The following is a 24,465-nucleotide window of genomic DNA, read 5'->3' on the forward strand; positions in this document are numbered from 1 at the left end:
TAATCTACCCCAATCACGCTACTGCCACACCACTGCGACTCTAAACCCGTCAAACCCCCATTATACTATCTGACTGGCCAACGTCTCCCGAGACCCACTACCTAAATCTGCAGAGGGACCGGCCCAACATCTAAACAAAGATCTTCCACCGAAACCTTATCAATACTTTCCCATCAATCTCCGACAACGGTTGAATCTACTCCGGCCGTTTTTGTCTGGTACACCACACAAAAATAGCCCGGTCTGCCAACCCACGGTGTCATCTATTCCTCGGCAGATGGTGGATGTCTTTTCCCACCCATCTTCACCGTGTGCAACAATCTTGGAACCAAGCAGGTTTCACGACTCATGGGCTGGGAGCATTTAGTAATTCAAGTCTCATGAACGAGGGTTCGAGCCCTGTTCTTGCCCCTGCCAAGACGTGCAGCTTGGCCTAATCTAGCTTAAATTGATCCCACTCGGACATCCGTAGCGTTAATAAAAAGACATTTGCCACTTGCGGGTGTGACTAGTCGGTGGTAGGTGGTCACAATGCAGAGTTAATAATGATCATCACGTTAGTTGACCTGTCAACCAAGTCCTATGAGCTTTGGCCATGCCGTAGATGATTATCGGCCCCGAAGCGAGTGGGATGCTTAATATGCATAAATTGGTGACAGGTAACCACTCTAATTTATGTAAATGAAAGGCGATCATGCCATACAGTCTCTACGGGTCCCCCTTATTTATAGAGTCGAACGGGAATGCAAAGCCAATATTTGTAGACGGAAGTGAAATTCCGTTTCCGTCCGCTTGCGAAGCCCGGGGGATCGAACAAACAAAGTATACTCGTGGAGAAGTCGTGCCATCGCGGGATAGATCTTTTCTCCATCATGATCGACAGAGAAACGGGATTTATCTGAGTGACTGTACACAATACCGATGTACGTGGACTGATGATTTGCCGTCCGGGGGCTGCTATGCTTATCCTAGCATGGATGGGCTCGATATGTGTCTCATTCCACTCTCTCGTATGGCACTAACAAGGTTAATAAATTGCATTGAGAAGAGAAGGTACAACAACATATATGGAATCTGTGTCGCTTTTATATCAAAGACAAGTTACTAAATGGTGAGATTAGTAGGAAGATGAACTCTAGTAGCAAGCTGCAAGCACGCCTCATAATTCGACGATTTCATTATTGAATACTCGAGAATACTCGAAAGTCGCATCTCCATGTGAGAAGATTTCCAATTAACATACGTCCGCGTGAAAGTATTGCTTAGCTTCGGAGTTGAATATAGACTGGGTCTCCGTCTATATTTAGAGGTGTAGATTATACCTAGGAGATAATTATTGCCTATCTAAAATCAAGCTCAAAATGTAGGATTGAGCCTTTCACATTATTAACACCAAATTAAGATGCTTCGATCAAGTGATTCAGACAGTTTTTGAATTGAATGCCCGTTCAGATAATGAGCTATTGTATGTTTTAACGTACTTGACATATAAATTGGAATATAATGAGTTATGACAAGTAGTTCGGTCCGGGCGGCCGTTGGGTGCTTGGCTTGGATTGTTGGCTTCTATCAATGTATCGGACTTGGGAATATCAGCTAAGGATGCTGATTTTCGTAATTTCAAGAAGACCGCAACTTATTCATGTTGGACTTGCTAGAATACTGTATGTACCGAGATATATACAGTTATCGGCTACTAGAGTTGAAACCCCGAAGATGTGGCAGATATCCAAATGGATGGATAGCAGGGGATAAATGTTTATCTGAGATGTATCGAGTTATAGACCGTATCGTGGCCTTTTGACAAAGATAGAAATAGTCAATCGGTAGATAAAAAGTCTTGTTTAGTGACCGCATGTATTTGGCATCCCTTTGCAGTAAGCGGTGACCAGTTGGCCGCGCGAGACGGTCGCCAGGACGCGGTGGGCCGGTGGGCGTCCCCCACGAATCACTTTCGGACCACAGAACGTTTGCACGCAGGATGACCGGCCACGCTGGGCCGTAGGACCTGTAGGGCGGGGGCGACTGACCGGTCGGCGCTCACGGCGAGTGTGGTGATGGAAGGTAAGATTGCGCTATGATGTGGCTGAAGTGCGTAGTTGACTTTTATTTCTAGGCATGAGACCTTTTTATTTGATGATGAGTGGGCAATGAGTCGATGTGTTAATCGATGTATCTATTCCTCTATCGAGATATTAAAAAAAAATAAACATCATATTTCTAGCCATCCCTGGCTCTATGTCTGGGATAGTCTTAAGACTCTACCCATTTTGCTTGTGAACCATTTGAGAAGGGATTGCACGATCTGATCAAGAGATATCAAACTAGGAGTGAGTCTATATGGAACTGCGCCTGGCAGTAGTATCTATCTCATGGCTAGGGTTTACCGTGGTCTCGGGTAAGGACTGAGCAGGGGTAGTGAACCATCGCCCGAGCTTTGCCATGTTCTTCTTCGCAGACATCTCAACCTCGATTCCCTGATCCTCGATATCCCTCATGCACTGTTGCGCTTGCTCTTCAATTTCATGCATGTGCCTTTGTGCCTGTTCGTTCATCTCCTTCATACATTCAATGGTCGTGTTGCGTACCTCGGAGTTACCATCATCGACCTGTTCACGAAATTCGGCTTGGTTCGTTTTGCATTCATCATAGATCTGATCACGACATTCGCTGACAGCACTATCGACAACTTCGTCCAGAACGCCTGATTTGAGACGGCGCTCAATCATTTCATCGACATATCGTTTGAGGCGTTGCTCAATCATCTCGACCTCGGTAGAATTGACCTTCTCAACCTCGCATGGCAGGTCACGGTCTACGTTTTTTGATATGGCCAGCAGATGTCCTCGTCCGGATCGGATTAGTAGTTCGCAAATCAGGTCATCGGAAATACCACGGAGCTCATGTTCAAGACGCGCAAGTTTCTTTCGCACTGGGTCGCCAGCAGAGGAACCATTGGTGAAGTAAGTTGGGCGGATCGAGGACGGTGACGATGAGCGAGTAGTACTTGGCGTATTTACTTCGGTGGGAGAGCCTATCGGTGGAGGGGTTTGAAGGAGCACTCTTTTCCGGCTTTCATCATGAGATGACACTGACCAAGGGTCTAGATACTATGATTAAACTACTGAACGACAGAGCACCTAAGATGGTAGGATGAGAAAATACCTCTCTGCCGTTTTCTCACTACTTGCTCTGACACGGACTCCTCACAATATAGTGGTGGATCCACCTGCTCCAACGGCTCAGATACGAGCTCCGGACAATATGGGGGTGGATCGGGCGACAGATTAAAGACACGCCAATCTTTCTGGACCATGCCATGGCGTGTGTGGTCAAAAGACACTGTCTGAAGACACCCTTTCCGTAGCGCACGGGAAAATATTTCCAGCTTATCAAGTTCTTTATTCACGAATTGTCGTCTGGAGAAGTATACATAGAAGAATTGGGATTGACAGATCTTTGCAAATGAATGGAAATCAATGTCTCCTGGTGTGGCTGGGCTTAAAGAGTTCATCTCAGATGGACAAAGAACAATGCCGGTCGCACAGAGGCTCAAAGTCAGTGTAGAGACCGCCGAAACATTGGTGACAGGCGCTGGGAGCAGAGGAATCAAATGAGATGAACAGAGTTCATTGTTGCTTTGCCGAGCTAAAGCACATTGTTGGACCCTTTCCGGGGGGATATTCAAAGTCAGTACCTGTGATCTGCCACTCAGGTTAGCGAGATCTGCAGTTATCGAAAGGGAGATGCATCCTTGGTTAGCAGTTCGATCATGGGCAATACGAAGGCGGGCGCGGCAAGAAACATTGAGATCGGGCGCATGAACAAGGACTGCCTTCTTCAAGACACCGGGCGGGTTTTGCGAAGTCGTGGTCATGATGTTGTTGCAACATTAGCTAGACGGAGAACCCTCGATGAAGAATCGAGTTGCCCTCCCACCCGGGCTTTGGAGCGACGTTGAGCAGCCCTGACTCGCATTAAACGTGAGTGAATAATGATAAAAAGGTCGATGAGAGTAAAGTGGTAAGAGCTCTTGCGGCCTGGTCACGAGTACGTGCCCAATCCGAACTCAACAAGTGCGATCGGAGAGTCCTATGAAGACACAGGAATGGCAGGACTGGCGGCGAGGACGGCAAGGAGCTAATACTGTCTTTACAGGATGATGGTAACGATGATAACGATGATGGCGATGATGGCGAAAGGAGGAGGTGTGAGATGAAATGGCCAGAGAGGAGAGAAAGAGGAGAGGCTGGGAGTTTCGGGGTTCGAGCTCGGCTTACGGGAGGACGTTGTTCCGGCTGCGGGCGGAACACCTTCTGTACTCCGGAAGGACCCATCAAGCATCTACTCTACTGTACCTGACACCACCTGTTTCCTGCGTCTTATTTGATCGACGCTGATTGAACTTGATCACTATATTCGTCAGACTTGACCACGTCAATTTCCCTTACCGACACTATTATCCTCAGGAGTTATTGAATGTAAAGTCTTACCACCTGATCAGAGACCACTTGAGGCATGGCTCGCTCTCCTATTGGCCCACATCAGCCCATTTTCTGAATTCCACGCACCATTCTACCATATTGCCACACAGTACGAATTGCTCTATTGTCTTGAAGGAATGCTAGAAAGAAAGTACTCATTTTTCTAGTATATAATAACCGTCTAACTGGACATATTATAGTAATTAACAAATCAATGCCTAACATTTGGACTCAATCCTGAGGACCCGAAGACTATTCATTTCACAATGATAACTTGGATGAATGAAACGCGAGATCGTATACTTCTAAGTTTAATCCCAGAAATCAATTAATTTACCAAGAATATATTGGGGTATTGCTGTCAGAAAATCACTCAATAAGTACTTGATTCTCTTGAGTCAATCGGAAGAAGTAATTTGAAAAGCTAGTCATAATAGCTACCCTAGTCAATTACATCAAGTTTTCTTTCAAGCAATAGGTGCACGATATTCTTATGGTTGTTATAGGGAGCATTACCATAAACAGCCCCTACAAGCAGCCAGCTAATCTCCGCAACCCCCTTAGGCTACTACTTTTTACTCTTTCCTGCGGTAGTACTAGTTTACAAAAATCGTAAAGATATATTAGATTTAGAAATACTACTACTTTATTCTGCTTTATACAGTATCAACCTACCGAGGGGTCCTTGTTCTACAATATCATCCTCTTCTACCCCAACACCATTCATCGTAACATCCACAAACAATGCAGAACTTGGCCAACCTTCCTTGGAAGAGAACCCCTGAAATCAAACAATGTGATCAGGTCAGGAGCCCTCCGAGCAATTCCAAGTGGACGCAAAGTCCCGAGTGCAACCTGCGTTGAGGTGGCTGCACCGGTGTACTACCTATACTAACCCCAGACAAGACATTACACAAATGCTTCGGGCAGTTAATCGCCACTGCAGGTAACACAACGCTCAAGGCATAACACAACCTTATTTATTCTACGAGCGGGAAGTTACGGTTGCAGAGTTGTGCTCGGAAGAAGCCTGCAATGGGACTTATTCTCCGTCTGGGGTATGAATCTTCAGGCACGGGGTAGGATGCCTACAGAGTGGTGAATGGTAACAGGCGCCTGCTGATCTGTGAGGCAAAACCGGCCTATAAAATCAGAGTCTCGGGCTCTTTCTCAGTCTTGTTGAGATGCTACATCCGTACCTTATCAAGAAAGTTACATATTCCACGTCTCATCAATGATGCTGGCAAATTCTCTTGTCGTTCTGGCCGCCATAGTTGCGAGCATCCTTAATCCAGTCTTGGGGGCCCCGGCTCTCGATGTCGGAGTCACCGAACCTCAGGCTGAGCCCAAATATGTCTTCGCTCATTTCATGGTCGGTAGACATTTACTCTACTGAGCTTCCGGACAACCAAAGCTAACAATGATAGGTCGGCATCGTCGAAAACTATCAACTGGAAGACTGGATCACTGACATGAAAGCCGCACAAGCCATCGGAATCGATGCATTCGCACTCAATTGTGCCAGCATTGACAAGTACACCCCGACACAGCTCGCCCTAGCATACCAAGCTGCTCAACAAGTCAACTTTAAAGTATTCATCTCCTTCGACTTCGCCTACTGGAGCAACGGGGACACGGGCAAGATCACTGCCTACATGCAACAATACGCAAACCACCCAGCGCAGATGCAATACCGCGGCGGCGCAGTCGTGAGCACCTTTGTCGGGGACAGCTTCAACTGGAGCCCTGTCAAGCAAGCTACCTCACACCCTATTCATGCCGTGCCTAACCTTCAAGATCCTGCTGCTGCGTCCAGCAATTCTCAGCGGGGCGCAGACGGGGCATTCTCATGGTACGCATGGCCGACAGATGGGGGTAACAGCATAATAAAAGGGCCTATGACAACAATCTGGGACGACCGGTACATCAAAGATCTCGCAGGCACGACATATATGGCGCGTGAGTTGCTTCTCAACAGAATACACTGTGCCATGCTAAGATCCGATAGCGGTTTCACCATGGTTTGCTACGCACTTCAACAGCAAGAACTGGGTGTTCATATGCGAGAACCTGCCCACCCTGCGTTGGGAGCAGATGCTGAGCCTCAAGCCAAGCTTGGTCGAAATCATTTCTTGGAACGGTAAACACATTGTCAAGTTTGTTCAAATGATAGCCAGCCGATTAACATCTATTCCAGACTACGGCGAATCCCACTATATCGGCCCCTACAGCGCCAACCACAGTGACGATGGCTCCTCTAAATGGGCAAATGGCATGCCGCACGACGCCTGGCGCGACCTCTACAAGCCTTACATAGCCGCATACAAATCCGGAGATAGCAAGCCCACTATCCCTCAGGAAGGGCTGGTTTACTGGTACCGGCCCACGCCTAAGGGTGTGAACTGCCCTGAGGATAATATGCCTGCGCCAAATGGATTCCAGATGCTCAGTGATAGTATCTTTGTCGCGACAATGTTGAGCAGTCCTGCTACGTTGACAGTTACGAGTGGGTCACTTGGGCCGGTCAAGGTTGATGTGCCTGCTGGGATCGTGACGACGAATGTGACAATGGGAATAGGGGCGCAGACGTTCCAGATTAGTCGGAATGGACAGGTTATTTTGAGTGGCAAGGGTGGTCTGGATGTGGCCGATCGGAGCAAGTATTATAATTTCAATGTGTTTGTTGGAAGTGTCATGGGAAGTTCCGCTGCGGGGAATGCGTCTGTGAGAGTGAGGCGCCAGGGCTGAGCTATACTGCGTCTGGTTATACGGATAGGTGGTAGCTTGTGGTATCTTGTGCCCCTAAACTTTGCTGTTTAGTTCGAGAATGCTCCTGCTTTTGCACACGACTTTGCTGAAAGTCTTATTATCCGGTGATAAACAAGTCAACGTGTGCAGTACGACTGGTAGTAAAGGTGTCATCTGGTAGGTAAGAGACGCTTAACAGCCGTGGTGGACATCGTGAAGGTTTCACAGTAGTACAAAGTTGACCACGCACCACATGATGCATATTGAATGCATCTTAAATGTGGATGAAGCAAGAACAACACCGTTTCTTTGTGACATAATGCGGAAGCAACGTCTTCAAATGCTGCTTTCCAGAAAATATTGCCTCGATACTACCCAGATCGCTCTTGTCCAGGCCAGTAAAGTAGCACTAGCAATACTCTTATTAGGTGTTCGTAACAAGGCTCTGAGTTGCCCAACGGCTTATGCTTACTGAGCGGTTTACTGTGTCTTATAGCCATTTGTTAATACCGGATCAGGTTACATCACTTATCATACCTAAGTTCCTACAGCATATAGTATGTTGAACTCGTATGGACTTTTCTACTTGGGGCTTCTAGGTGGTATATCCTACATATTTAGGTACAAGGCAAAAAGTATAATTAGATGAAATCAAAGGTTATAAATACATGTCGTTTAGCACAGAGTTTGCCTTTCCCTAATGCAGTGTGACACGTAAGAACCCGCCATCTAACGCGTCAGCGCGCCTTGTCTCAGTGCCTGAAATTTCACCTTATAGTGAATTCAAAGCAGAATGTAAGGTTTCCAGTCTGTTGATATGTTCAAAGGATGTGGCCGTCCTCGTTGGGTCAAACCGGGTCAAATCACTTCATATTCGGGAACCTCCGGTTGATGCTCCCATGACACAAATAGAAAGCTCCTGAGAGCAGAGTGCCTTACACCACTTCCGAGCAGGGTGTCAAGTAACAGAATTGCCTGAAATATTTCGATAATCAAAGGTTATAATAAATTTATATTTATAAATCCAGCATGGTCACCCATGCAGGGTAGTTTCTAGAAGTTGAGGTCCAATCCCCCTGATACGCCCATTAGAATCATCGCATCCGGCAAAATGGAGAACCTATCAGGAGGAGATGAGGCATACCAGCGTATATTGGCAATGCTCGCTAGCCTTGGTCTAGCAGAAAGCGACTTGCCCCCTGAGTATATGCTAGTCAGATCGGACCAGGTAAGGTTATCATGATCATCAGCCATCGAGGTTGCTAAAGTATAACAGGGTTCGAACCTGTATTTCCCCGAGGGACAAGAGTATACGCTCTACGACCTCATGTGCGTGTATGAGTTCATAAAACAGCGCAGGATTCTGACCACTTCCGATCTGGACAGTGGCCATGGCGATGCATCGGCCAGTTCCGTTCCTTCTAATCAGCTAGTGGTGCAGGGTCAGACGCAGTCAAATGATACTGAACTCTTGTCTAACTCAGCATCTGGTGACAACCAAATGGATGTTGATATGGAAGTTGAGGATGTTGCTTGCGATTATTCTATCGAACAATGTGTGGAGCATAGTGAACAAGATACAGCGGGGCTAGCCAGGTCATTTAGTGCACCGCATGCTTCAGGAGACTCCCAGGAAGATGTATAGTATTCCGATGTCTCCACAAAAGTGTCTCTGGAGATTGTCTATCAAAGCGCCTCCTCGAGTCGAGCATACCTGGCCTCCCCGACAAAAGTTCCCCCAGGGGGGGAAGGCGGAGTTCAACATTATTTTACTTTATTTTCAAAATTTCAACATCCTAGTTACATAATGACAGTTTAATTGGCAGTATCCTGGGTTGGAAAGGTCCAAGTCACTTGGGGCTGATAAGAACATAGTATAACTAATGCTTACTCCTTGTAGGCGCTCAGCCACATCTCATGCGGGTGCCGAAGGATGATTATTGGGCGAGATCGGGAGGTTCTCCAAGCACCGCCTCAATGCAGCCTGATCAACACCCACCTTCCTCTATTTCTTAAGATTCTCCTTCACCTCCATTCTTGAGAGACGTCAAAATCCAAGTAAGTTGGAATATTCCAAGAGCTGGTCTCCCATTATTGCGCAAAGCCTTTGAAGGGGCTCACTTTCAATTGTGCGATTGGTTGGCCTGGTTACTGAAAAACAGCATCTTTCATGATAAGCAAGTCACCATCAGATTGGTAGACTCCGCAGACCATGTTTTCCAAACCCAACGACGAATATCTGAGCGCATTGTTTTCCAAACCCAACGACGAATATCAGAGCGCAGGAGCGGCTACAAGCCCATCGAATAAAGAGCGAAATTTGAGGAGTGAGCCTGGCAGTAACACTTTGCGCTTTCGGGCTCTGGGACTAAAGGCCCCAAGTTCACCCGTGGCACACAGCCCCGAGCGTGCGGCTAGCCCTTTGGCCGTCGACCAAATGCAACCTGTGTCCGATGGTATGTCGCACACACTAGGATCGACACAGAGCTACAATGAACGTTATCTTTCTCCGCAACAAATAGACCCTGCTTTGAGGCCAGAAGATTCTATACAAAAGTATACCTCACCTCTTAACCATAATACTTGATGCAGGAGAATTACTAGCTAACGTATATTAGCGTTACCAGAACCGTATCCACTGAGCCTCGACAGGCCAGAAGTTCCTACAGCCTGAGGAGCAGTTTAGAAGCCCCCCGTCAGTGGAGAACGAACAGAGACCAGAAATTTCCCCGCCGTCTGCAAGACTACCCTTATATCTTTGTGTCAGGCGTAAAACATGCAGGTCTCGAGGATGTTAATAGGAGTTTGGGGAAACATTATATAGTATCCAGTAACCGACCACTGGAAGGGAAACCTACGTATCGCTATGAAGACGCTGATACTGTTCAAAGGCAACAGCATGTGCGACAATCAGATCATCAGAATCCAAGTCAGTTGACTGATGTGTTGAATGAATTCCCTGATTCGTCCCGACCTGGCCGTCTGCAAGATCCAGTTACGACGCGGCCCATCGAGGGATATTACATACCTGAAGGCCCATCACCTTTTCCATCTTTGCTATCCAAAATGTATCATGGAACATTAACAATCCTATCTCGCATTGGCCTCAGGGAGAATGACACTCGACCAGGTCACAAACGAATCAGATGGAAGAATGTGAGTAACAAATGTCTACAATCACATGCTGATGTCTATCGCAACTGACGTCTCCTAGAGTAGGGGTAAATGGCTGTATGATGATTATGTTGAGCATGTGCCAGGTGCTTTGGAAGACATGAAGGCATTCCTGAGGTCATCAGCATACGTCGCAGCTGCTGCCATGAATGGCGGCAACCAAGATGCCCCAACCAGCTTCACTCCTTCCGATAATTCAACCTCGAGCGCATCACAGAAGCAATACACCCCCTTGAGCGAAATTGCCGATCCGTCAAAAGGCTCGGGGATTCTAGACACCAGCGACAGCCAAACGGATGTTGAACTTGGTGAGATGATCTCTCAACCTCCGCTTCTTCTATCATGCCTAGAGAATGGTAAATATGCGGTGGAACTTCGACAGGAGTCTATCGTAGGCGTCGCAGATGACCGCCAGCTCTTCCATACATTACGCCGCATCTACCATGAGCACCGCGGACGACTAAGACCCATCTGGTCTCTGAAGACTCTGCATAGTATACATTTCATGAAGGTAAACATACCTGCCCTGACACTGCACTAATGCTTACCACGCATAAGTTTGCCTATGGCGGAACCCGCTACATCGACGTGCGATGCCACCAAGATATATGTGAAACCGGCAGGCCCTGTGTCTGCGTACCCCCCGAGCACCTTGTCCTCCCCAAAGGAAAAGAATACGACTGCCGGCCGATCCCTCCAAAGCTCTCTCCACCGATTGGTCCACGACTCATGATGGACTTCTTCATGCATCCAGACTACATCGCCCCAAATAGCACTTTGATTGTTCAGCAGCTTCCCAAGAGGGCATGTGGGAAGTTGCAGAGCGAGTATCTTAGTCCGACAGAGGCATGGGGTATCTTCTACAAGGAGGATTGGAACTGGACGAAGATTTGGTGGATTCTCGCATTGGGCTTCTTCCCTCCAAGCCTGCTTTTTGGGGTACTGTGGACTGTTCTCAAGCAGGATATTTCGGGTGCTTTTGGTGTGGCGAGTTGGTGGATGGCTGGTGCGTCTATCATTGTGGGTATAGTTGGGACTTATGATAAGTGAGGAGTTACGTATATAAGAGTCGATTGTGTACTTGTCACTCTACCTGTCCATTATCTCACGCTACATACTAAGGGACCCATAAAATTCAGCTCCAACAGCCCAAGTAAAAGCCATGACACTAAGCAGGCCCCGTAGACGGCAAATGGGAATGTATAAAGGGCAAGCAATGCCTCACCAACCCCAAAAGAACACGCATAGGCGTACCCCACGGAATCGCTGCCCTTCCATTGATTTTCAAACCACAAACATTGCGCGAATCATAACCCCTATCCGGATCATCTATCGCATCGACAATCCCAGCTGCCCAATCCAAATACGAGAGCGGGCCATTTTCCTCAGTGAAACCCAGCACATGGCCGCGCTGCACACCCACTGATAGCGCTCCATGCTTGGTGAAGATAGTAGTTAACCACGCCGCTTTCTTGCGCAGCATACGTTCTGATTTAACCAGGTCAACATACACGAAAGAAGACGAACGGAGCAGAATTTGCTGAAGTAGAAACCGGACAAGGCGCGATAGTTGCTCATCCAAAGTTGCAGACGAGAGTAACGATTCCTAATGCATGATTCAGGATTTGTAGGGCACGATGACCGTCGTGGACGTGTCCTGCCCCATCGACAGCCTGGAGGTTGTCTTTTGTGGAAACGACGAGGAATACAGCGCGGCAGTCGTACATACAAGCGCCCAGAAGCTTGCCTTTGAATGTATTTATTTTGTCTTCATTCTGGGTGATGTCGGGCCTGAGACGTAAAAGTTTCGCCTTGTGGCGGCAGTTGGCGTTAATGTGTGCGTCCGGTCAACACCACTACTTGATAAAGGTGAAGACTTATAGCATTTGAAACAGCATAAAGGCAGTCCTTGTTCCCATATGTTGCGCAAAATAGCACCAGATGTGGGTTGTAGGCCATCTGTTGCCAGATTCGGAAACTCAGTACTGTTACAGGGCATGATGTTTATTCTTTGAGAGCTTGCCACTAGTGGCCAGCAGCTTAAAGATCTCTTTTTTTTTTTTTTTTTTTTTTTTTTTTTTTTTTTTTGCATAGAACTTTAGCAAAAGTCATATTTGTTCGATCGATGTTACTTACCATATTGTGTGAGGAAGGAAATAGTAGTCTAGATACATGTCCCTTCTCTACACTTCGACCGTCGTTTCTCAGCAAATCATATTCATACAACAGAACTTCTATCTCCCTTTGCCCCATGCCACCTTCGAGCCATCATGTATCTGTTACTATTTAGCTGCAAATAGTTACACCCGCGTTGCGCCTCACTGCATACACGTAAATATTGGAAGGAAATCAAGCATCTGACGGCCGGAAGCGGTAGATCAAGCAATCCACTAGCGCTTATCAACAGCCAATAGCCTGATTTTCTTTCGCAAATGTGGTCCAAATGATCATGCAATCCGCCCACAAAGCTCTCAAGTACCTGGATCGACCTCAATGCGGACTCCATAGGCAGCCCTTTGCCCTCGATCTCGTGACACTCATAGAACCTAGCCGCAGTGCTAGCAAAGTTACCATTGCTTGATGCCCTGTCACTGTTGCTACCCTATCGCACGGACGCACGACACAACTTTGGTATGCGGGTGATGTTTAGAAATTATGGTTGCCTAAAGGAAAATATATTGAGAAGCAGTGATGTACTTTGGCATTCTCTGGTTGATCACTCTTGTTTGCTTAAACTGCATACTTCCCGAAAAAGGGGATTACTATGATTTTCATACGTTCCCTGTTCGGAATGCTGATCTGGTATAATAGTGATCATAGTTGAGTAGCGTTACAAGAAATAATAGAATTCCCAGATTTGTGGCGTCGCACTATACACCTAAAACAATTCTGCTGACAGTTGCTTCTTGTCACTGCCGGAAAAGCGCCCGGGCCTCTGATCGCTACAATATCGGACATTAATCGGCCTCGCAAATTATATCGTCAAATGTACTAGCATATGATTCATCCATTCCGGACCTATAGAGTGATCCGATGGAGTAAAACTGATGTGGCCATGGTGCACGGACTAAGTTCATTGCATGCTAGTCTACCTGTAATCACCATTCCGTAAGTCCGAGGACAGGCTTGTGGAGATCGGTGTAGTGCAAGCTTAGTGAAACTCTCTAGATCCCTGCTGTAATGGGTCCAAGGGAGATATGAGATTGGATAGTTAGTGTTATTGGGACTAGTATTGTTGGGATCTTGTACTGGTACGCTAGTAAGTTGGTCTAGCAAATATATACATCGAATTCAATGAGAACTTGGAGCAACTGAGCTTCTTATGATGACGTACACGGAGAGACTATCTTGTAACTAAAACTATGGTCTAGCTGGCCGGCCGGAACATCGGTTAGCACACTTTCGCTATTCATTGTGTTGTGCTTTCGGCATCGGCTGCGGAGGGGAACCCGTGGTGGGAATTGGAATAACCTCGCAACCGGAAGGTGACCGGCAATTATTTCGCACAGAAAGAACATGCGACGTGTCAGAAATCATCTATTCGATAATAAGTAGGCAAAAGAACAAGAACAGGAATAATCTATCTACTTCTGCAACATTCTCGCACGCTCCCGTCTATTTCGAGAAGATCGTAGTCGGGAGTACCGGACGCCAACATTGGAAACCTTTATTGCCTCAAACCTGACCAATAATACTCCATGGGGTGCTCAGTGACCGATACTATTAACATCTGATTTATCCCAATGAAAGAATAAGCTAGTCAATGGTGCCAGAAGCAGGACGCTAATATTGTGGTGTTGAGAGTGAGTGGAGGGAGCCGCAAGTCAACTCAGGCCAACCATACTCGCGACGGACCGACATACACCTCCATCCTCCATTTCACCTGTGCATGGCACTGGGCGAATAAGGTCAATCAAGGCAGCAGCGACGCAAAAGGCGTATGACCCAGGCGGGACTCGCTTGTCCCATTTCGGAGGGTAACCGAGGCCACCTAAACTGTGTTCACTCACCGGCATCCCCGTGGGGATCCCCGAGCTGACCCCCTTTCCCCATGGCACGGTGACCTCGACTATTTGGCCATCCAAACATTCATGGTTCCCATATCTTTCTTTCAATCTGACCACCAACTCATAGAAAAATCCATGGATTCGGCTTGCTTGAATGTTACCTATTGTCAAGGAAGGCGCGTGAGTCACAAGTGGGCCCGGCTGACGGCACGACCAGCTGTTGGCTTCGGACTTGAATACCTGGATAGGTCGGAACAGGAGGTCGGTGGTCTCACATCCTGGCAACCCCGATTGTCTCGACGATGGCCCGAGCCATCTTTCGCGCGAAGGATGCCGGCTCGCGCAAGCAGGAGACTGCGAAGCAGGAAACACGGCGTGAAATGAACCCCGCAACTGCGACCGAGCGGAATCAGGCGCTGATCGGTTGGGTGGCCGGCATACGCCAACGCAGAGTGTGAGACGCAAGGGGTTTTTAGCGTTGGACACTCATATGGGCTGTAGCGAGATGACATTTCACGTGTCGCAGAAGCTCAACTCGTGGCAAACTACTGATCAGACATCGTGTCAGCGGTCCAAGAACAGAGCCTAACGGTTGATGGGTGTTTTGGTGAACAGCCAGTGAGAAAAGGAGCCGTCCTAACCATGGGCTGACTTCCGGCTGTTGTGCCAGCCTGATGGCTGCAACTATCTCGGGGTTGGAGAGGAAATCCGGCTAAATCTGACCATCATTGCCTGTCATAGAATGGTCTGGTCTCGTCTGCTCTCCAGATCCGTCTTGCGCATTCCCCCATATTCTACCTCCGCTTTTTCATTGAGAGTGGTGGTCGTGCCCCCTCGCCCTTACCATGGTTCCCCTCTTTTCTCCCATCCCCGCAAAATCCACTGGCTGCTGTCATGCCTTTCACGATATCCGGTCTGTCTCAACCTACTACTTGATGTCATCATTCATCCGTGTCACCCGGCTAGCGCTTGCCAAGCACCGCCGGGCGTAGCCATTGCCAGGCCGCCCGCCACGAAGCTTGTATCCAACCGGCGGATATAATCGAATCCGGCGTCCACGATGCCGAACCTGAGCCGATGACAAACCATGCCTAATCATGGCCCCCATGGCATCCGACTGGCCCCACGGGGATGAATCGATTCCTTGGGGTAAAATACTTGTAGCACGCCTTACCGGACCTAGCTAGCCTGGCACCGATGGATGAAGTCTGGCTAAATCGAATGCCCAATCATGGGGCCATAGGAAGCGCTTCGCGGAAATTGCATGACATCGATGTCGGCCTCTAGCGACATTGATCTAGTTTCAAATGGGAATAGCCTAAACAAAAAGTTAAAGCAGTTGAGAAAGAGGATGCTGCAGCTATAGCTATACGGGACGAATGACAGACATTGCGTCCGAGGCCCGTTGTTTTTATGTCGCATGCTCCCCGCAAATTGATGCTCGTTGGTCTTGTTTCTCTTACTTTCTGTCACTGACATCCCATTTGGATTGCGCTGTTTCTTCTCACATCATCGGTACTTTTCTGGGGCCTGTACTGTGATTGTCCATACCATCGCTCAACATGGGTATGGGTGCGGGCGCTGAGGCCGTGTCCGGCAAGCGTGCTGAGCTTGCCGGCAATCGCGTCGGATGGCGTGGGCTTATGAGCAGCAAGAAAACATTTGCGATTGCGCTGTTTGCGTCGCTGGGTGGTTTCGTCTACGGATGTAGGTTTCATGTGGCTCATTGACGACAAAGCCTGGCTAACGGTTTTGAAAGACAACCAGGGAATGTTCTCCGAAATTCTGACTATGAATTCTTTCATCAAGGCGGTATGCTTCGCTCTCCACCTCGCCTTACACCTACGCTAACATGTAAAGACCGACGGATATGCAGCTCGAACTGGTCTTAAGCAGGGTATGCTTACATCCATCTTGGAACTGGGAGCGTGGGTTGGTACACTGTTGAACGGTTATCTCGCCGATGCTCTGGGCCGTCGCCAAACTGTCGTTGTCGCCGTGGTCATCTTCTGCGTCGGAGTGATCGTCCAGGCTTGTACGAAAAACGCTGGCTATGTTTTCGCTGGTCGGTTCGTTACCGGTCTGGGTGTCGGTAATCTGAGTATGATTGTTCCTCTGTATAACGCAGAGTTGGTACGTCAAAACTATTGCTTGATGCTTGTTCCTCAGTACTGACATTCCAGGCTCCCCCCGAAATTCGTGGCTCCCTCGTCGCCGTGCAGCAGCTGTCCATCACCTTCGGTATCATGGTCAGCTTCTGGGTATGTTGTACCCATGTGTTTTCGAAGTAGCATAAGCTAAACGTGACAGATCGGCTACGGTACCAACTATATTGGAGGGACGGGTGATGGCCAGTCCATTGCGGCCTGGGAGGTCCCCGTGTGCATCCAAGTCCTGCCGGCCCTGATCCTCGCTGCGGGCATGGTTCTATTTATGCCTCAATCGCCTCGTCATCTGATGAACCAGGGACGGGAAGAGGAATGTCTGCAGACGCTTGCACGACTTCGCGATGCCCCCACTGATGATATTCTGGTCCGCATTGAGTACTTGGAGATCAAGTCGCTCAAGATGTTCGAGGAAGAGACCGCTAAGAAGAAGTACCCTCAATATCAGGATGGATCATTCAAGAGTAACTTTATGATCGGTTTCTACGACTACCTCTCGCTCGTCACCAACCCGTCGCTGTTCAAGCGGACTACAGTTGCGGTATGCTAGAGTCATTGCTATTCAACTATATGAATCCTATATTGACGTCTCTAGTGCTTGGTCATGCTTTTCCAACAATGGAACGGAATCAACGCCATTAACTACTACGCGCCTCAAGTCTTCGAAGGCCTTGAATTGGGAGGAAATACGACATCTCTATTGGCTACCGGTGTTGCTGGCATTTTCGAGTTTGTCTTCACAATCCCGGCCGTGCTCTGGGTCGACAATATTGGTCGTAAGAAGACCCTGCTTGCCGGAGCCATTGGCATGGCAGTCTGCCATTTCATCTGTGCAGGCCTCATCGGCTCGTATGAGGGGACCTTTGGGGAGCACAAGAGCGCGGGATGGGCGACAGTGGCATTTGTGTGGATCTTCATCATCAACTTTGCCTACTCTTGGGGTACGCAATATCTGATCAATAATCTGCTCCGTGAAGACTAATGCTTACCGTTTCCAAACAGGTCCGTGCGCGTGGATTGTCGTGTCCGAAGTTTTCCCGCTCAGTATGCGTGCCAAGGGCGTCAGTATTGGCGGCAGCAGCAACTGGGTAAGTGAATATAGTACCGCTTCTCTCCTAGAAACACTGTTTCTGACTCCTCCCAGCTCAACAACTTCGGTGTCGGTCTGGCCACCTCCCCCTTCATCGCCGCCTCTACCTACGGTACCTTCATCTTCTTCGGCTGCATTACCGTCGTTGGAGCGATTTACGTGTGGTTCTTCGTTCCCGAGACCAAGGGGCGCACCCTGGAAGAGATGGACGAACTGTTCGGCTCTGAGGGCATGGCAGCCGAAGACGAGGCACTCCGGCAACGGATTGATCGCGACATCGGGTTGACGGCACTGCTCCACGGCGAGATGATTGACTCTAGCGAGAAGGTTCCCGAGAAGGCGGTCCATGCGGACAATGTGGTGCTGACTCCCTCGGCATAAGCCAGCCGCATGCCGTCCAGCAAACGGTATAAGCTAAGGGGGTGAACCTAACGCCAAGAAAGAAAAGACAGGAGGAATGGGAGCAAATCCCGGCTATCCGGAACGGCTGGAAGCCATGAATGAGCAAACAAACCACGATTGGCTACTCAACCCCCTTTAGCCGCGATTCGGAGGAAATAATGCAGTGTAGTACTTAATATACCAACCCACTTAGGCTATATTCCTCCCCTCCCATCCAGAAAGCAGTAGGCAAAAACAAGTAATCCCGAGCCACAGCCTCGTCATCAGGTTTGATTGCTACCAACCACATCTTCGTGCCCAGACCCCTAATATCCCCTGGTCTGTGGTTTGTGGTGTCCATTGGCTCGCTCCTCCGCATGGGCGGGTCGAGCCGAATGCGGAGGGCTCCATTCGTTTCTGGCTCGGGCCAATCAGTTTTCGTGGCCCCCCGCGGGTCTGAATCGTCCGGAGAAAAGCCGGGGAGAGAGAGAGAGGGTTAGGTTGCTTTTGGGGGATTGTGGACGCGACTACGCTAAGTTAGGATGGGGTTAGGTACTCGCTAAATTCCGAGGTTGCTTACAAAGGAGAGGGCAGGTGATGAGGGCTGATGTTGAGGCACGGCACATGACTTGGAGATGTTGGTGAAATAAGTGTAGTAGTTCTTTTGATTTTATCTCATATCCATTCAAGGAAGGAAAAAATATTTAAATTCTTAATTTGTTCCTTTTAATCTGTGTTGATTTACTTATTTTCCTTTTCCTTTTTCTTTCTTTCTTTCTCTCTTTTCTTGTCTTTTTTTTTTCTTTTCTGTTCTCTTTGTCTGTTTCTGTATATAACATAACTTGGCATATATATGTATGAAGACAGGAAGGTCTCGGGTCAAGAACCTAAAGCATATAAGTTAATGGATGAGGTTGAATGAATATGCCAAAACATCTAATACAACACGTTTGTTCAGTCTCCGGTAGCTACTACTATCTATGCACTTACAGAAAATAAGTAAGGCTTGATCTTATCTGCGCTTCAGCGCGAAGGTTGAAACATGGTCAGCCTACTAGTCGGGTGGATAGGACTAGTAGAAATATCGATAGCGTTCTTTGGATTGGTAGTGGCTCCAATCTATCCGGAAGTGATAATAGTTTATCTTTATAGAGCCAAACATACAGGAACAAGAGGAATTGGTCGATCACTAGCTCGAGGATGGTTGTAATCAAGAGAAGCATCATACTGATCTAATATAAATATCCAACCAACCGGCATATATGTCATACTAATGTACATAAAAATAGCCAGAAAGCAGCGAGGCAGCATCAGCACACATCAAACTTCTCGTTCGGACACTCCTAGTCAACGGATGTACGCACGTCCTATGAAACGAACAATGCTGACGATGATGGTCCTTCTCCTCCTTTGCAAGAGAATCCCACTCCGTCAACCACTTCGGCTTCCACTCCACGGGGTCCGGCAGACTCAGCCTGCAACGATTAAAGTCAATGAGCATAAGCCGATTCAGCTCCTCATTCCAGAGAATATGCCCCGCCGAAAGGTCTCCATGCAGGACGCCGAGATCCCGAATTGGGGTTAAAGCCTTGTTCAAGTATTTCTTGTAAGCCCCTTGCTCGTATGCGGCCTCGTCAATTGGCTCTCCACCCCAGCCCATCATCAGCATATGCCGAATTTTCCCCACACCATGTAAGTGAAACGTCTGCTGCATATTGACTTTGCCGAGAAATACGGGGACATCGTAGCCCTGTATAGTATCTAAGATCTGATACACATCTGCTTCGCGTTCTAGCTGCGGCCACATGAAACAGGTGGTCCCTTTCCCGACAACGGTGTACCCGTATTTAGCGCAAGTGATCTTCAATGGTGTACCAGATAATCCACAGCGGCCCATTGGTTTATTGCAATCGAGACATTCATCTACTTCCTGCTTGATAAGTCTGATCAGGCCTTGTGCTGTGATGGCGTGGTGGACACTTCCGCTCTGCTGGTGAGTTCCACGTTCGGGCAATTTTCGTCCAGCTTTCTGCTCTCCTTCAAGCCAAGCAGACATATTTGAGTGCAGAACGGTCTATCTTGCTGGGGGTTGGTGCTGCATGAAGTCTCTGGGCGTTTCGACCGTTTCGATTGTTGCTCCGGCGCAGGCGACGCCGAAGATCCGGACTGGATAAGGCGACATTTGTGCCCTGATGCGTAATACGTTTCACCAATCTGTACTTCCTCTCGGGAAGGTTGCTGTGTACCTTCGACGGAGCTCGTCTGGGAACGGGGTCGAATCGGTAATTCTCTTGCGGTTCCCTGACAGCAAATGGAGTGCGGTGAAAGAGTCGTCGTGCCTGAATAGTCATCCGATGGCATGAACTTCTGAGTCTGAATGAAGTATTCATAATCAAACCCGGTCAACCAAGTAGATAATCTTGCTTTTGTTTTGATACACCAATCAGGACTCCGGGTCTGCGAGGCGCAGCTCATCAAGCATAGACATAGTATTCGCGCGATGGCTGTCACAGGCCGCAAGAACCCATCAGGGTTCCCTGGCGTTGTTTCGATACTCGGCTCGCAGACGCGATAGAGAAGGGTTGAGGGATTGTCGTAGGGGACTTTGAGCAGGACCAATGCTTCTCCTGTGATTATATACCCGTATTCAAACCCATAGCTTATCATTTCGTTGTAAAGCTGGACCAGAGCTGAGCCTGCCAGGCGCGCTGCATTGCGTGTGATCCTTTCCGCTTCTGTCGGTGGGACCACTTCGTTGTGTAAGACTTCAGCATAGGAATCCATCGACCACAATCCTGCACGGAGTGTTTCCATGGTCAGCTTGTTGGGGAGTATAAACTCGCCCCTTAAGCGTGCATCAATTCCTCTTCTGCCATCTTCCATATCATGAATACAAAATGACTCGGGTCCAGGAGGCCATCGCTCACTGTCCTCGATCCACGTTGGTGCACGCGAACGCAGCTCCCCATGGGAAGCGACGTATCTCATACGGTCGCCCCCAAGATGAAAGGCCGCACGGGCAGCAGGAATGGCGCAGATCTCCTCAATGATATGCCCGATCTGCATTTGCACAGAATCTTGTAAATAGATCTCAAGATCCTCCTTGAAGCTTATTGATCTTTTTCTCATTCTTTCTCCATTCTCTCGAATGACATGAATGGGTGTGAAAATTCGCTTTGGCGGGCCATCAGTTGGCTCAAAGAATTCACAGATAAGCCGGTAAATCTGCTCCTGCTGATTGTCACATTCGGACCAGTGCTCAAGCCGCTCTGGAAAGACTCTTGCCTTCGGTTTGAGTATATCTCTGTGTGTGTCTGCACAGGGTGCAAGGTTCAGCGGATCTGGAAGAGCTTCGTGCAAGTGCTGGATATATTCCAAGAATGTTGTCTTTTGAACAAGCCATTCGGGCTTCTCCCCCCGCTGCCTCATTTCCTCTTCATGCTGCCTCATTTCCTCTTCATGCTGCCTCATTTCCTCTTCATGCTGCCTCATCTCCTCTTCATGCTGCCTCATCTTCTCCTCATGCTGCCTGTACTGTTCTTGAAGATACCTGACCTCTTCCTTAAGTTTCCTAAGTCCCCCATGTTGCGCGAGTTCCTCCTCGCGTTTCCTAATTTCCTCTTCCAATTGCCTTTCCTGCTCAGGCTGCCCTTCTTCCGCGAAATACCTCCTTTCCTCCAGTTGTCTTTTCTCTTCCTCTACTTTTCTGTTCATAGTATAAGCTTGCTGTTCTAATCTGTAATTAGCTTCAGAACTTGGATGACATACCGTATTTTTGCTTCTAACCTCAAATACCACTGCTCAAAACTTTCCTTCTCGTCCATTGTGAGCACAGGTCCGTATTATGTGGAGCTTTGATTCACGTTCGTTGAGAGAAGCTGTTCTGTTGTGAATGACCACGAAGACTGTTGGCAGGATGTGTGTTGGTGCAATATGATTGATGTCAAAGGAGCAGCTCCTACTGTCGATTGGATACCGGGGCTTGCTCAGATGTAGAATCCAATAGCAGCAAGTGGGACAAGAGGGGCAGGAGGGGAACTTCAGATCCAGACCACTTTTATAACACTTAGTCAAACAATAAAATAAATGGAAAAATGGGTCGGAAATAGGATGCAATAACTAAAGTTACCGAATCAGCCATCTTTCCAGAGGCCTGGTGTTTATCCGCGAGAAAGATAGCGAAATGTCTGGGATTTTTCCTGCACATATCGTAACATTCCGGAGAATTTCTCTTCACTGACGGATATCATCCACGTACTATATTCCCTGGTCAATTACTGGTGTTTGACTATATTCGAATCCTATCAAGTCAGCCTACTGTCGTTGTCAGAGGTATTTTGAAAATCGCCATGTCAACGTATAAGAACAAAGACAAAGCACATGGTGTCAACATCTCGTATTTCAATGGGACCAGGGGGTTGAGCTTTTGTTGGTTCCTTTGATCAAAGGCTAACTCCGTATCTGTTTAGTATGTAAGAAGGTATCTTCCAAGTAGTTTCGGAGTCCTTAAAGATGGAAGTTCGTCTACTAAGTCAGGAGTTAAGACTAAGCAAGCCACAGGACGGAGAATGCTTACAGTATTATGTGACAAGTATTTTCGGTTTATCAACTGAGGTAACAAGCGATGCAGACTCCGAGGTCAGTAGCATCAGGGTTCGATAGGCATCACTAACCCCTATTGTATAATTGTGCTTGTTGCTTGGAGTTGAGTTGCTTAATATAAATTTATCATGATATATTGAGTTATCCGACGCATGACGGTATCGAATCAAAGCAATTGCCGTATTTGTCGCGCGCGAGCGAAATGTTCGTAATTATAGACCATAAAGTAATAATTATATTCAGTTTATAATTTCATCATACATGATGCCGATTATGGGGCCTTGACCAGCCCAATCTTCTCATTCTCCGACTTGCTCCGTTGACTCCACTCTGGTGCTTCATCCTCGCCAGCCTCTTCCTGTGCATCGCCCTCTGCCTTGGTCTGATGTACCGTTCGCGGGTCATGCTCTGCTGGAGAATAAATAGTAACCACTTCGAGCGGCGTGTTTCCGATATTCAAGAACTGATGCTGAGTGCCGGCTGGGACTATAACGACATCGTTCTGCCGAACTTCTTGTTCCTTTCCGGCAACGATTGCCTTGCCGGTTCCATGGGTGAAGATGAGGACTTGGTCAACGGTGTGGATCTGGTGATCTTAACTTAGCTATCTGTTCGCATTGATCGTTAAGAGATGGACTAACCTCGTCGCCAATCTCGCCATTGACGGGGACTTCCATGGCCACGAATTGAGAGTATAGGCCAGTGTGGAGGACCTTGCGGAAGACACCGAACGATCGGTTGGGTGACATCACCCCTGGCATGTACACCATCTCATTCTTGGGAGGTTGACTAGTCATGTTGCCGTTGTATTTTGAGCTTCGGTCTGAGTAACTTCGAACAGAAATGCCGGAAAGACGGAATGGGATCGTGTTGCACTTCCTGAAGACGGGTGCTTTTGCGTATTGTGTGAATTGTTTCCCCAAGCACCTTGACAAGCTGTTCATTTTAACAGCAGTTGCCATCGAATTCGGCGTGTGTCATCCAGGGTTGCACATGGTAATCAATTTATAAACCGGCAGGGTCTGGATGCTCGGGTGGTGACGTAGACCATGCCATCATGTAACCCCATCGGCTGCCCGCTTTTGGCATGTCTCAACCATGGGTCATATCTTTATAAGCAACAGGGTCCAGGCTTCATCTTTGATAATTGATGCGTTCTATTTTATGAAGGTTCGCCAGAAAGAAGACCTTCTGGACACTTCCAAGGCGGTAAGTAATGCATCGCTGATGGAACCCAGCGATCATGTGACGGCTACGTTTATCAGGCCACGATTAGTGCCTGAGGCATGACAATGGAATGCAAGGACAAGCCACGCTTAGCCTCACTTGTGGCCCATAAACCATCCAGCGTAATGAACAGTTGGAAGGGCCTGTCTGCCGGTCGCTAGACCGTGCGACACAGCCAGAGCTTCTAGGTACAAAGCTCATAGTACCATAACATATCTCCGCAACATCCGTCTCGCTGGCATATGTCAGTCAAAGGTTTAGGTTGATGTGACCACGCTTTGGATGGGAGGTGATAGGCTCGTCATTTAGTCTGTGTCGGACTATGCTCCATAGCCCAATAGTGAGCCGATCAATGACTGACGACAAATCGTCCCAGCGGTTCCGAAACTGGTCACTTGTCCACTCTGAGAAATTCGAACAATAGACATTATTTCCTCTATAATAACCGTCTAGTACCAGCTTACCCCGTAACCCACTTTCGGTTATCATAACCGACGATAAACAGGATCAACTTGGACAGATCTGGAGGTGGCAAATGTTTAATGCTTGAGCCGATCGATCTTCAACCAGATAGTCTTTGTGGGCAC

At 48.0% G+C, this 24,465-nt stretch overlaps 10 protein-coding genes across 10 annotated transcripts; 4 read left to right on the plus strand and 6 right to left on the minus strand.

Moving 5' to 3' along the window:
• Positions 1–2,336: 2,336 nt before the first annotated feature.
• Positions 2,337–3,877, minus strand: An06g00500 (hypothetical protein; the record flags this gene model as incomplete). Its single annotated transcript, XM_059748018.1, has 2 exons — positions 2,337–3,091; positions 3,166–3,877. 2 exons carry the CDS (start codon positions 3,875–3,877, stop codon positions 2,337–2,339), a joined length of 1,467 nt encoding a protein of 488 aa, XP_059603783.1.
• Positions 3,878–5,721: 1,844 nt separating this feature from the next.
• On the plus strand, positions 5,722–7,877 carry An06g00510 (uncharacterized protein; the record flags this gene model as incomplete). Its single annotated transcript, XM_059748019.1, has 7 exons — positions 5,722–5,856; positions 5,912–6,443; positions 6,493–6,624; positions 6,682–7,204; positions 7,305–7,409; positions 7,729–7,789; positions 7,854–7,877. 7 exons carry the CDS (start codon positions 5,722–5,724, stop codon positions 7,875–7,877), a joined length of 1,512 nt encoding a protein of 503 aa, XP_059603784.1.
• Positions 7,878–8,343: 466 nt separating this feature from the next.
• On the plus strand, positions 8,344–8,877 carry An06g00520 (hypothetical protein; the record flags this gene model as incomplete). The annotated part of the gene is made up of 2 exons (XM_059748020.1): positions 8,344–8,460; positions 8,509–8,877. 2 exons carry the CDS (start codon positions 8,344–8,346, stop codon positions 8,875–8,877), a joined length of 486 nt encoding a protein of 161 aa, XP_059603785.1.
• A 567-nt stretch (positions 8,878–9,444) lies between these two features.
• Positions 9,445–11,456, plus strand: An06g00530 (hypothetical protein; the record flags this gene model as incomplete). Its single annotated transcript, XM_059748021.1, has 4 exons — positions 9,445–9,788; positions 9,851–10,388; positions 10,447–10,917; positions 10,965–11,456. The coding sequence occupies 4 exons, from the start codon at positions 9,445–9,447 to the stop codon at positions 11,454–11,456; spliced, it is 1,845 nt and encodes a 614-aa protein (XP_059603786.1).
• Positions 11,457–11,574: 118 nt separating this feature from the next.
• An06g00540 (uncharacterized protein) lies at positions 11,575–12,365 on the minus strand (the record flags this gene model as incomplete). The annotated part of the gene is given in 2 exon segments (XM_059748022.1): positions 11,575–12,040; positions 12,267–12,365. Coding segments are annotated over 2 exon segments (565 nt in total), but the record flags the coding sequence as incomplete, so codon positions are not given.
• A 259-nt stretch (positions 12,366–12,624) lies between these two features.
• An06g00550 (uncharacterized protein) lies at positions 12,625–15,706 on the minus strand (the record flags this gene model as incomplete). Its single annotated transcript, XM_059748023.1, has 9 exons — positions 12,625–12,696; positions 12,769–13,008; positions 13,509–13,578; positions 14,262–14,806; positions 15,004–15,091; positions 15,212–15,328; positions 15,372–15,482; positions 15,572–15,621; positions 15,683–15,706. 9 exons carry the CDS (start codon positions 15,704–15,706, stop codon positions 12,625–12,627), a joined length of 1,317 nt encoding a protein of 438 aa, XP_059603788.1.
• A 269-nt stretch (positions 15,707–15,975) lies between these two features.
• Positions 15,976–18,049, plus strand: An06g00560 (uncharacterized protein; the record flags this gene model as incomplete). The annotated part of the gene is made up of 8 exons (XM_001390846.3): positions 15,976–16,120; positions 16,173–16,225; positions 16,274–16,546; positions 16,597–16,674; positions 16,724–17,119; positions 17,174–17,519; positions 17,581–17,666; positions 17,723–18,049. The coding sequence occupies 8 exons, from the start codon at positions 15,976–15,978 to the stop codon at positions 18,047–18,049; spliced, it is 1,704 nt and encodes a 567-aa protein (XP_001390883.1).
• An 879-nt stretch (positions 18,050–18,928) lies between these two features.
• On the minus strand, positions 18,929–19,763 carry An06g00570 (hypothetical protein; the record flags this gene model as incomplete). Its single annotated transcript, XM_059748024.1, has 5 exons — positions 18,929–18,985; positions 19,040–19,065; positions 19,105–19,168; positions 19,214–19,319; positions 19,414–19,763. The coding sequence occupies 5 exons, from the start codon at positions 19,761–19,763 to the stop codon at positions 18,929–18,931; spliced, it is 603 nt and encodes a 200-aa protein (XP_059603789.1).
• A 233-nt stretch (positions 19,764–19,996) lies between these two features.
• On the minus strand, positions 19,997–21,873 carry An06g00580 (uncharacterized protein; the record flags this gene model as incomplete). The annotated part of the gene is made up of 2 exons (XM_001390848.1): positions 19,997–21,755; positions 21,818–21,873. 2 exons carry the CDS (start codon positions 21,871–21,873, stop codon positions 19,997–19,999), a joined length of 1,815 nt encoding a protein of 604 aa, XP_001390885.1.
• Positions 21,874–22,922: 1,049 nt separating this feature from the next.
• On the minus strand, positions 22,923–23,448 carry An06g00590 (uncharacterized protein; the record flags this gene model as incomplete). Its single annotated transcript, XM_001390849.3, has 2 exons — positions 22,923–23,237; positions 23,293–23,448. 2 exons carry the CDS (start codon positions 23,446–23,448, stop codon positions 22,923–22,925), a joined length of 471 nt encoding a protein of 156 aa, XP_001390886.3.
• Between the last annotated feature and the right edge of the window lie 1,017 nt (positions 23,449–24,465).

Source organism: Aspergillus niger (genome assembly GCF_000002855.4).
Source record: "Aspergillus niger supercontig An06".
In the NCBI taxonomy this organism is placed as follows: domain Eukaryota; kingdom Fungi; phylum Ascomycota; class Eurotiomycetes; order Eurotiales; family Aspergillaceae; genus Aspergillus; species Aspergillus niger.